This window comes from Scleropages formosus, chromosome 15 (assembly GCF_900964775.1).
Source record: "Scleropages formosus chromosome 15, fSclFor1.1, whole genome shotgun sequence".
NCBI lineage: Eukaryota > Metazoa > Chordata > Actinopteri > Osteoglossiformes > Osteoglossidae > Scleropages > Scleropages formosus.
Genome location: NC_041820.1, coordinates 12,555,868 through 12,568,136, shown reverse-complemented (window position 1 = coordinate 12,568,136; position 12,269 = coordinate 12,555,868). Strand labels below are relative to the sequence as shown.

The 12,269-nt window shown below is 48.6% G+C and overlaps 1 protein-coding gene across 3 annotated transcripts; it reads left to right on the top strand.

The window, feature by feature from the left end:
• The first annotated feature begins 156 nt into the window (after positions 1 to 156).
• On the top strand, positions 157 to 12,176 carry dglucy (D-glutamate cyclase). 3 transcript variants are annotated; one of them, XM_029258729.1, is made up of 13 exons: positions 157 to 670; positions 3,599 to 3,752; positions 4,737 to 4,935; positions 5,610 to 5,760; positions 6,068 to 6,190; positions 6,762 to 6,962; positions 7,801 to 8,061; positions 8,428 to 8,527; positions 9,003 to 9,151; positions 9,599 to 9,718; positions 10,286 to 10,440; positions 10,876 to 11,021; positions 11,174 to 12,175. In XM_029258729.1, exons 1-12 carry the CDS (start codon positions 598 to 600, stop codon positions 11,014 to 11,016), a joined length of 1,827 nt encoding a protein of 608 aa, XP_029114562.1. In that variant the 5' UTR covers positions 157 to 597; the 3' UTR covers positions 11,017 to 11,021; positions 11,174 to 12,175. The 3 variants fall into 3 exon arrangements, with proteins under 3 accessions (XP_029114562.1, XP_029114561.1, XP_018605746.2); XM_029258728.1 differs by lacking the exon at positions 157 to 670 and adding an exon at positions 678 to 895 and having other exon boundaries at positions 11,174 to 12,176; XM_018750230.2 differs by lacking the exon at positions 157 to 670 and adding an exon at positions 2,670 to 3,012.
• The last annotated feature ends 93 nt before the right edge of the window (positions 12,177 to 12,269 follow it).

Here is a 12,269-nt window from a genome sequence, read left to right as displayed (position 1 = left end):
GCCTCCTCTTCGGAGCACACCGTCCGCTACCAATGGCCTTCATTCGGATTGGTCCAATGCGCGAACGCGTCGCGGTGATTGGTGGAGAAACCGGCAGAGCGGTTGATTGGGATTGGTCTGATAATACAATAATGTTTATCTGTGGACAGGAGAGAAACTACCGGAAAAGTTTGTTCGCATTGCTCGTCCTTTAAGCGAAAAAAGAGGAACGTCTTCCCCTTGATCCGGCAGCAGTGTGGCCGATTCCAAGTGAAGTACACTGCGTGAATTTATGTGTCAGTTTTACAAGATCTAAGAATGTTTAAGAAAACCAGCGCGCAAAGCATAGCACGGGGCGTTTCTTTTTTTTTCGTAACATGATGAAGACAAGTGAAGTGTACACATCATGATGATGCCATGCATGCATGGCTCGGACTTACTCACAAGTTGGGCCCCAACAACATCAAACTACGAGCTTTTTAACTAATAACTGCAGAGCAAGTTTACGCTGTTCTCGGAGCTGGAATTACCGCGGCATAGTAAAAGAAAATAAACAGCAAGACTAAAGTAAAGTAGCTATCTGGCAGCGACGCGTCGAAGCGCGGCTGGTGGTGCGAGATGCTGCCCGGCGCCGCCGGTGCTACGCTGCCGCTCAGACTGCTGGGGCTCCGCGCGGCCGCCAGACTTTCGGGTGAGAGAGCCGCGCGCTGTGGAGGCGGCACGAGACGCGTGTGTCCCGGGGCGCTGCGGTGTCCCTTCCCTTCACTTCACTTCACTTCGTGACGCATCCATTCCCTTCATACTTGTGGGCCATTTTCAGCAGACTGATTTAGGATGAGCACCTGCCTCAAGGTCACTAGCACTAGTAGCAGAAGAGGAATTCGAACCAGCCATCTCTGTCAGCGTTGTGCAAAAGGTTTCTAAATGTTTTTTTTGAGACAGTCAAAGTAACCGTATTGTTAGTATAATAACTTAATAATAATAATAATAATAATAATAATATCATCATCGTCATCATCCTCAGGTATTGGTGGGGTGCCGGCCAAATCTAGAAGTATCAATGCAGTAATACACGCATTTTGGTGACGTCACAATTATGCAAATCGTTCTAGATAATTTACATTCCATCTGTTCTGCAAACTAGGAGACTGAATAAATGAAAACGTGTTGTGCTGCTTCTGCTGGTATTGTAAGGGAAATAGTGACAACGAATCCACTTTCGGAATGATGTGCTTTATTAAAGGTATCGGATGATGATGATGGTGTCTCAAAAAGAGGAACGGGGTGGTGCGCAGGCTCTGTGATTGGTTGTAGGTTTGAATCGGGGTCAGTTTGTACGGAGGCCGCATGTTGCCCCGTATTTGTGTGGGTTTCCACCCGGTGCTCCAGTTTCCTCCCGACAGTCCGGTGATGTGTTTCAGGTCAGATGGTAACTAAATTGCCCGTAGTGTGCGAATGTCTTAGTGACTGCACGTGTTTCCCCTGTGATGGACTGGCATCCTGCCCAGCCTAAAGACCCGCACGCTGCAGTCCTGTGATGCACAAGGGCTCGTCCATAGAGTGGGTCTCCAAAGATGTATGCGGTACACAATTTTAAGAGAAAATATTTCAACTTCCCGGGGGATGCGGTGGGGCAGCGGGTTTGGCTGGGGCCTCCTTTCTGGCAGGTCTGGGGTTCGAGTCACGCTTGGGGTGCCCTGTGATGGACTGACGTGCTGTCCTGGGTGTGTCCCTTCCCCCTCCAGCCTTACGCCCTGTGTTGCCGGGTTAGGCTCCGGTTCGCTGCGACCCCGTTTGGGACAAGCGCCTTCAGCCACTGTGTGTGTGTGTATATATATTATATATATATATATATTTCCATTCCAAATCCCTGTACTCATGACAATTTCTTAATCTTTAACAAGCGCTAAAGTGACTTTTCTCCAGCATGTTACTGTAAAGGTTTAGATCACAAACGTCCGTGTGGGTCACGAAGCCCTGGCTGCTTATGTGTTTCACTCACTGGGCAGCTGCAGTTTCGTGTGACTGAGTTTGGGAGGACTGTTCGGTGCCAGGGAAATTTTGAACAAATTCCAATTGGATTCATTGCTTGAACCTGCAGGGGGGTGGGAGTTGGGAGGGGTGGGAGGTGCAGTGGTGCAGCGGGTCCTGCTCTCTTGTGGGGCTGGGTTTGAGTCCCGCTTGGGGTGCCTTGCAATGGACTGACATCCCGTCCTGGGTGCATCTCCTCCTCCTCCTGCCTTGCGCCCTGTGTTGCTGGGTTAGGCTTGAGCTTGCCATGACCCCGCTTGGGACAAACAGCTTCAGACAGTGTGCGTTTGTGTGTGCGTATTTAAAATAAGATTTTATTCAATATAATTATGGTCTGTAATTATATTGAATAAAATCTTATTTTAAATATGATTCATTAACACACTCCTGCTGAACTAAGTCTTTCAGGTTGATTTGTAAGCCAGTATGAATTATGGTTCTCGAAGTGAAATCTTTAAGCATTCAGTAGAGAGAAATTGCCGGAAAATGTTTTTTGTACTAACTCGCATTAACCACTTGTCCTGGCTGAGATTGTGGCAGTCTGGAGCTGGGGACTCTTTTATTTACAGTTTTTTTTTTTTTTTTTTTTTTTTTTTTTTTTTTAGATGGTGTTTCTCAGACTTCTTACAAATATTAGACCACATGGTTAGGTTTTCATATAATATTTCTGTATTTTCAAAATACTTGTGTATTTGAACTTCTTTTCACTCACATACTTTTGTGTGTTGGAATTCAGTGACAATTTTAAAATTGCACCAACAAGAAAAAAACGCTATTATACATTAATCCGTTAAAGTTACTGAAAAGCTGCTACTCTTTATTCTGGATGAACGTAAATGATTAACGCACCCTTTAAAAGATGGGGAGTTCGGGCAGAAAACTTTGACCTGGGTGCAAGCATGACCGACGCATCGCCGTCAAAAGGCCTGATCCCATCGGCTGTAAGGGTCCTGATCCGATCAAAAACCGAGCGTATAGCAAATACCTCAGGACTTGCCCCAGGTAGGTAAAACTTCTACAGTTATTACAGTTATTGCACCGCACGGCGGACCCGATCAGAACCACGTGCCGCTGCAGTTTTTCATAAGCAGACGGTTTAGCGCCGTCCCTGCCGAACGGTGACGCGGAGGATGGCGTTTTATTTTCGTTTCTCCGTCGGTTTTTCTTGATAAACGTGCGGCTCGTCCTTGTGGGGGGTGCGGTGGCGCAGTGGGTTGGACCGCAGTCCTACTCTCCAGTGGGTCTGGGGTTCGAGTCCCGCTTGGGGTGCCTTGTGACGGACTGGCGTCCCGTCCTGGGTGCGTCCCCTTCCCCCTCCGGCCTTACGCCCTGTGTTGCCGGGTAGGCTCCGGTTCCCCGTGACCCCGTAAGGGATGAGCGGTTCTGAAAATGTGTGTGTGTGTGTGTGTGTGTGTGTGTGTGTGTGTGTGTGTGCGCTTTCCCCTGAAGCGAGCGTTCCGCCCTGCGGTCGTACCCGTGCTCGCGGCCGGGCCGCATCCGGCGGAGCGGTTCCGGTTCGGTACCTCGCCGAGGGTTACGCCTCCGCGGGAGACCGTCCTCAACCGCTGTCCCGTTCTTTTGCTTCAAGGCTTCCAGCAAGCGAACGTGGTCATCCTGCACGAGACGCTCGCCGATGACTTCGAAGCGTTCTGTCGCGCCAACCGCGGCCCCCTGCCCCTCCTGTACCGGAGTAAGCCTGGGGAGTGGGGCTGCTCCCCCCTCGCGGAAAACTCGGACATCAGGTACGGCGATGATGAAACGGGGGGCAAATGATTGCGTTATTCTGAGCGGACTGAATTTTCTCTTTGTAGCTCACGAAACGTTCCAGCTGCTGGGAGCTTCGTGCGTCCGCGTGTGGGCTGTAACGTGTCACGGGTCAATGCCTGGCATTGCCTCCCCACCCCACCACTCGCAATCTGTATCGCAGAACTGTGTCCCTGACTTTATGGCTGTGCAGTGAACCGCGCAAGCATGAAAACAGCATTGTGCACGCTGCCATATGGTCCAAGTTTCAGCCCAATATGTAACTTATTCTCCTCACTGTGACTTTACCTGATCATTTTTCCCGTCGCCATCAGCAGGACTGACGACAGCTAATGTGAACTCGGCAAAACTGTCTTTCCTCGCTATGGCTTTTTATGTTTGTTTATTAATTACTATTATTGTTCTTGCTATATTTACATGTATTCATTTAGCTGACACTTTTATCCAAAGCAGTTTACAGTGTTAAGCTGCTTACTGTACAGTGATTTTCCCGTTTACACAGCCAGGTAATTTTTATTGGAGCAGTTCTGAGTTAGTACCTCGCTCAGGACTACTGCAGCAGGAGCTGGGATTTAAACGTCAAACCACTGTCTCTCTCTCTGAGATGGTAGTGCTAACCAGTATGCCGCAAGCTGCTCCTATTATTCTTATTAATAATATCCTCAAGGTAACTAGCAGGTGACTTAATCATTTATACAGCATAGTATTTTTTACTCAAACCCATCATTGTACTTTGTTCCAAGAGGCCAGACCCTTCCTGTAATTTTTTAAAAAATTTTTTCAAACTGGTTTCCATTCTGCTTCTTTAACAATTTCTGGACTACAATTCAATAGAAATGAGTGAAAATTGTCATTTTTCCCCTTGAAATTGACAGAGTACACGGGTGAAAAACATATTTCTCTTTGATGCATTAAAAAACACTGAGTGAACGTCCCTACAATGATCTCCCACCCCCATCCAGAGTGGACTGTGCGCAGTACTGCGTGTTTGAGAACGGAGCCCTGGCTGCCAAGGTGTCCAGCCTGACACCGTACACGGCGCAGCTCCGGGACATGGTCACCTTCTACCTGGGCTGCAGCTTCAGTTTTGAGCAGATTTTGAAGGCCGCCGAGGTTCCGGTGCGGAACGTGGAACAGGGTCGCAACGTCAGTATGTTCAGGGTGAGCAGTAACAGTGAGCAAACGTACTACGTTGTTGTTAGTTGCTTACGAGAACGACGTGTACCCTTTTCTTGGGATCAACGGGCACAAACCTATTATATATGCCTGTATTAACGTTATTAAAGGCATCAGCTCAGTAAGTATCTTTTCCACCATTTTTTTTTGAGCCATAGTGTGTTTAAGAAGTTGTTTAACACAAAGGGGGGCGCAGTGGTGCAGCAGGTATGGCGAAGGCCTGCTCTGTGGTGGGTCTGGGGTTCAAGTCCTGCTTGGGGTGTCTTGCGGTGGGCTGGCGTCCCGTCCTGGGTGTGTCCTCCCCCTCCGGCCTTGTACCCCATGTTGCCGGGTCAGGCTTCGGTTCGCCACGACCCCGCTCGGGACAAGCGGTCTCAGACTATATGTGCGTGTGTTTAACACCGCTGCCAATATATTGCGAAAGCTTGGACTGAACCCCTCTCACTATGGAGCTGGAATATTTTTATATTATTTAATATTCATTGAAGAAATTCTGATTTAGTTCGTATATCAAGTGTTTAGCAGCTGCCCTGGGATTTCAGTGTGTAGTATCTCAGTGTCGCTGTAAAGTGTAAACTAGTGCGCTGTGTGTGAGGACGCATGGCCGCTGCGGTAAATGTATCCCCAACCTCTTTCCCTTCCTCTGCCGCTCTTCCCAGACCTCGGTGCCGTGCGTCGAGGTGGGAAGCTTCCGGTGCCCCATGGTGGTGTCGATGCGGCCGATACCGGCCGAAAAGCTGGATGCGGCCGCGCGGGCCACGCACCTGGCCCCTCTGTCCCACGGGGCGCCCGTGCACATTGGAGACCCAGGTCTGGTGCCTGCTTGCCCTGGGGATGGGGAGTTACTGCATTCATACGCTAGCTATAAAGCTGGAGGCTGTCAGACTGACCGTAGATTCTAGACATCAGCACGACACAGATTTTGTTCACCTAAACTAATGCGTTATCCACAGAGTTAAATCCAGAAATGTACAGTACATGTTTATCTTCAGAGTAGCAGAGAAATAGTGGAGTTACTTGAACGTGAACAAGGTAAGTTGGGAGCAGGAATGTCAAAGCCCAGGTCTGTAATATGTCCCTTGATCCCCCCCCCCCATCTTTCGCTCCGCCCCCTCAGCTCTGCTCGGCATACGGGACGCGTCCCAGCCGGACTACGGCGACCCGGTGGTTCCAGCCCCGGGAGATGTGCCCGTGTTTTGGGGCTGCGGGGTGACGGGTGTGGAGGCCGTCCGGAGCTGCAGTGAGTACCAGCTTTGAAGTGCGCGTGGAGTGATCCTTGCAGAAGGTCCGGCGTTTCAAAGGGGACCTAACGCTTCAGTTCTAAAGGTTTCTGTTCTGAACCTGTTCTCTTAAAACACAGTCTTTACCCTGCAGTAAAAATTACTCAGCTGTATAAGTGGGCAAATCACCGTAGCTCAACACCATAAATCACTTTGGAGAAAAATGTCAGCTAAATAAGAAAAGGGAACTTTATCAGTTTTTTTGGCAAGATGCATGAGTATATTTAGAATTGTTCTGATGTTCTAAAAACATTATAAAGTAGTAAGTCCTGTAAAGAGCAAATTTACATTTATTCGTTTAGATGACACTTTTTTTTCCAAAGCGACTTGCAATGTTAAGCCACTTAGTTATTTGACCTGTTGATATTATATTGCAATTTAGGGCAAGTACCTTGCTCAAGGGAACTACGGTTGGAGGCGAGGCTTGAACCTGCGACCTTTGGAGCGAAAGGCAGCGCCTCTAATCGCTACGCTACCAGCTGTATGCCAGTTGAAATGCCACATGTCACTGAAACTGAATTGTTTTTACAGAAACCCCTCTGGCTTTTACCCACGCTCCCGGCTGCATGTTCCTCAGCGACCAGGAGATGTTCGCTGCAACATCTACAACAGACCCAAGACAGCGCCCACTGACCTTCAGCATCTCCCAGAAGCCCCTGCGCTTCAGCCTGGTGTCCGAGGCAGCTGTTCATCAGATCAGAGCCCTAGAGAAACTTATTGGGGAAGATCCAGGTATCCCAGAGTGCAGGACACCTTGGTAGTTAAGTGGGAAGCGGACGGTGTACGGAAAAGGCAATCCCCCCCTTTGTTCCCTAGTGCTCTGACAGGAACGCCGAGAGCCTCCGACTCATTGCCACACGTGACCACACCGGTAGCGTTCGTGGCCCGTTCGCAGAGCTTTTAACTCGATATTTTTAAAATGGTTCAGCGTGTGCTTTTTCTTCCGGTGTCCTTTGTCACTCATTTGTTGTATGTATACCGCTGCAGCCTCATGCAGTTTCCTGCTGGATTTGTCCATCTATTTACATTTATTCATTTAGCTGATGCTTTTATCGAAAGCAACGTACAATTATCACAAGCTTACAATTATTTACCCATTTATACACCTGGGTAATTATACTGGAGCAATTTAGGGTAAGTACCTTACTCAAGGGTACTACAGCCGGAGGTGGGGATTGAACGTGTGACCTTCGGATCCAAAGGCAGTAGCTCCGACCACTACGCGACCAGCTATTTTTCTTCTCTTATTTTATTTTTCATTAGCAGTCTACTTTTGCGTGTGGACTGAAGTGATTCAAGTCCCCTCTGAATTTGATGTTTGCTTTACAAGCATTTGTCCCATACTTGGCCATTCTGTTCCCTGCCTTCTCTTGGAAGGAATACCACGCATATTTTGACTCTTATTAAAACTATTGTATTTAAAGCTCTTGCTGTTGTTATGCTTGGAGGGATCCGTTAATATGACCGTAGAACAAAAGCAAGTTGTACATGACCGCATTGCCAAAGCTCTGGTTAATAGTGGTTGGTTTTCTGAGTGTCTGCACTCTCTTTTCACCGGTCCTTTCCCCAGGGGAGAGGGGCATCCAGGCCCTGTTTGTCCAGGACGAGCTACTCAAATCCTGCCTGTCCCTGTCCCACGCCTCTTCCGTGCTCATCACCACCGGCTTCCCTACACACTTCCAGCACAACCCACCAGAGGAGACGGACGGACCCCCCGGTGCCATCGCCATGGCAGCTATGCTTCGGGCCCTGGGGAAGCGAGTGGCCATGGTGACCGATCGCCGAGCCCTGGACATGAACCGTCGAATCATGGATGACGCGGTGCAGAAGGGTAAGGGCCGTGGGAAAGTAAGTGGGGGTTTGTGATTTACTTTACAGTGCGTCAAATTGTTTGATTTCTGGTTCAGATATATATGCAGGTATTTCGTCTCCCCCTGTTTTGAGGTTTGTTTTATCTGTAAACTGCCAGAATTTCAGCTGTTTACCCACTGGATATTGTGCATCCACTTCTTTTATCAAGTACTGACTTCATTATGTCCAGCATTAAAACGGTTACAAGACCAGGTTGGTATTTTGAACTGTGTTTTGATCGGAACATTAATAAAACATTTGTTATATTAGACGGTATATGTCTAACCCGCAGTCTTGCGCGCTGACTTTCGGTGATTACCCATGAATCTTTGGCCTCCCTCTCCAGGTATAATACAGACCGCAGTCCCACTGCTGAGCTTCCAGGAGTCTTCCCCAGAGTCAGCACTACAATTTTTGTGTCATGATGGGGACCCAAACAAGCCAAGGTTACCTCACCGCTAAAGCCAGCGTCTCACACACACTCAATATGAGGTCTTCGCACTACATTTAGTCATTTAGCTGATGCTTTCTCCCAATCAGCTTACAGTGATAACCTGGTTACAGTTATTTAGCCATTAATACAGCTGGGTAATTTTACTGGAGCAATTTAGGGTAAGTACCTTGCTAAAGGGTACTACCGCCAGAGGTGGGAATTGAACCTGCATCCGTTGGATTTAAAGGCACTAGTGCTAACCGCTACTGCCAGCTGTCCCGTTAACTGCGCAAGGGTTTTTTTATTTTCTTTTTGCAGCGTACCACCTGTTTTGGAACAGGTAGCAAGGTTAAAAAACATGTACACAAGCGCTGTCAGTGTGCTCCAACACAACTCCAAACCCTCGCAGAACATCTCGTACTGTCAGCTGCAGGTTTGTCCTGTATTATTGTTGCTTCTTGGTTATTTCTGCCCTGTGCAATTTCCAGGTTTGACCACTTGGTGGCAATAGAACGCAGTGGCAGAGCTGCAGATGGAAATTACTACAACATGAGGGCCATTAACATCAAGCACCTGGTGGACCCCATAGATGACCTCTTCACCGCAGCCGCTTCCATCGCAGGGATCGGCACCACAGGTACGGTACGGCTTCCTTCTCTCCGCGCGCACAAGAGCTGCGTCTGCTGTGTGTGCTCACATCAGCTTGTAGGATTCTGGGTCCCCCCCGTGAAAAAATCATTAGCGAGACACCTCTCGTATTTTGCACGCAACTGAAAATGTGCGGTAATTGTTCTAATATTTAAGTTAATACCTTTTACTTCGCAACTGTAAATGTTACGGTAGTTACGGACTCATGTTGAAAATGAGGAGGATGCCGTTTCATGTAACGTGTCAAGTATCAGTGGTTTCGTGAGCTGATATATTAGGATGTGAGAAATATTGTTGAAAAAAATGCACATAGACATCCTGCTTTTAAAAGTGCTTGGCTCTGAGCTATAACTGACCCGTTTGAGCTGCTTGTATCCCAAGCTGCGTGTTCTGTTTGCTGGGGGACGCACACGTGATCAGGCTCTGGCTCCTGCAGGGATTGGCGACGGGGGAAATGAGCTGGGCATGGGGAAGGTGAGGGGCGCCGTGCGGGCGCACATGCCCAAGGGGAACCTCATCGCCTGCGATGTAGCCGCCGACTACGCCATCACGGCAGGTAGAGCCCAGCCTTCCGTCACGGTGTTGCCGTCAGCGTGCAGGGCTCGCGGCAGCGGTGTTGGAAGGCATTTTTTTTTAACACCACTTTGAGGAGGATGTGGGATGAGGGAACTCTCTCTGACCGAGCAAGGATGTAGTTTTGCGTTATCTGTCGTTAACCCCTCGGGAAAATGACAGTTAGTGCTGCAGCCCACTCCCCTTTCTCGAGAAGCACTTGGGAAAAGGAGAAACCAATTACAAGTTTTACATTTAATTTTGGTGCTACCTGCCCCTTTTCTCTAAAACTACTAACAATTACAATACCATTTATACAGCTGGGTAATTTCAGTGGAGCAATTCAGGCTAAGATCCTTGCTCAAAGGTAGTACAACCAGTGCTGTGATTTGAACCTGCAACCTTTGGTTCCAATGGCAGCAGCCCTAACCACTCCACCACCAACAGGTTCCATTAAATATGTCTGAGGAAGAAAGATATACAGGAATACTTATGCTCTACTCATACCGCTGTGGACGACACACTGCTGACATGCGAGCGTGTGTAAGTGACATCTTGTTGTCTTCATCAGGAGTGTCCAACTGGGGAGGCTATGCCGTGGCCTGCGGCCTGTACCTCCTCAATGCCTGCCTGGTCCACGAGCGGTATCTACGCAAGGGACTGGGGACCCCTCCCTCCCCCCAGCAGCTGGAGACCTGGGCAGCCAGCCTGCCCACAGTCGCCAAGGTAAAGCTCACGGTGCCATTGTGACGCGTGACTAAGGCGTGACCTCCGTAGGTCCATCCCGTCACCGGCATTTGACCTGAGCAAGCTGGACCTGTGCTGTTCCGCTGCAGAGTAAAACAGCGTAGCTGTCCGTTCTCACTCGGATGTGCCGAACTAGATGTGCTGGAGCAGGAGCCACTATGTACAGGAGAAGGCAGGGAAGAGAGTGCAGTAACAGGCAAAGGGGAGGCTGTAAACGCTCCACAGGACAACAGATGTTTCCTGCTCACAACACACATTCCAGACTCACGTACCAGCCTGAGCAGTACTGAATCATAGCAGTTCCCTCATGCATGCGTAACAAGTATAGAGTGGGCACAGAACACTAGGTACCTTGTCTCTAACGCTCCTGGCGACTCCCATCTCTCTTGTTCTTCCCCCTCTCCGGGGTCTCAGGAGGAGGAGTTCCTGGCCATCCTGGTGAAGCACGGCGTCCGCAGCGGAAAAACGGCCAATTTGGCCCTGGAGGTGGACGGGCTGCCTTTCCACCCGACCCACTCCACCATCATCCGGAAGATGCGGGAGCTCGCGCTGTAGCGCAGGTGCAGACCCACCTTCTATCTCTTCCCTGGCCGAAGTGCAGATGAACAGCATTGGCAGAGGAGATGACCTGTGGTGGTAGAAGGTCACGCTGGTCTGCATAGTGCTTCAGTGATGTGAGTCCCAGATTCATCTCATCTTTTTCTCCCTCCAGGATTGCCTCCTCAAGCTGCAGCTGGCCTTTCTTCCTCCGTCTGACTTTGGCGATTACGGCGCGCTGATGCACCGTCTGTACGAATGCTCACAGGCTGCAGTTTCATGATGTGTCCAGGACCAGACAGAAATACTCATTTATTCATTTACCTGATTGTTTTTCCTCCAAAACAACTTACAATTATTTACCCATTTACAGTTGGGTAATTTTAGGGTAAGTACCTAACCCAAGAGTACTACCTCCCTGATTTGGAACCTTTGCACCCAAAGGCAGCAGCTGTAACCACTATGCTATCAGCTGCCTGAGGTTGACCACTAAACATGCTGATCATTGTCATTAATGTCCTGTCGCGTGTCTAGTATTGCAGGTTGCCTTGGAAAAAGGCGTTAGCTAAATACAACTTCATAACACTGAGTAAACGCATGGCTTTTTGGCATTAACTTCTTCAGTAGAACAAGAAGAACATTTTCCTGCAAGCTGAAACTAGCGCTTGTAACATTTCCACACACAGTTACTGGTGTTGGCTTGCAGCATCATGCAAGTGGTTTTCAGGGTTTTTGAGTCATTTCTGGGTGCCTCGTTAGCATTTCTATTGAGCAGCTGTAAATGGTAATAGTCATACCCCCACTTGCTGGATGAAAGAACACACTGATCACACCCTAGATGTATTCCAGTGGGTACCGCTCTGTACCAGGATCCAAGTGCTGCTCTCTCCTGCTAAGGGGGGGAGGGTTGGGGCAATTCTTAGGTAATATCACAACTCTGAAATTCCTACTTACTGGAGAAACTGCTCAGTCTTTTGTCCTTCCTTTCAGCTCAGAACACACTAGACTTGTCTTTCCACTACCTAAATTTTTAAATGGATGTAATAAATACAATATTGTGGATCATGAAATTAAAATGTTATGGTTGAACTTCCATAATTCATGTATTGATTGTTCCCATGCAAGAAATGAGTTCAAAACAGAACCTCAATGTTCCATTGCAGCCTCGTGTTACCCGATCGATTCCATCTTCATCTGAGGAGCGCTAGTATTTTGTAGTAACGACATTAGCTCAACAACCCATTCAGAGACTGTCCTTCTCAAGTGGATGT

Excerpts from the sequence above, each read along its gene's own strand:
- dglucy (XM_018750230.2), top strand. The coding sequence starts at position 2,847 with ATGATTAACGCACCCTTTAAAAGATGGGGAGTTCGGGCAGAAAACTTT. Across the intron at positions 3,013-3,598 it reads TACCTCAGGACTTGCCCCAG|GCTTCCAGCAAGCGAACGTG; the intron begins GTAGGTAAAACT and ends TTTTGCTTCAAG. Across the intron at positions 6,191-6,761 it reads GGAGGCCGTCCGGAGCTGCA|AAACCCCTCTGGCTTTTACC; the intron begins GTGAGTACCAGC and ends TTGTTTTTACAG.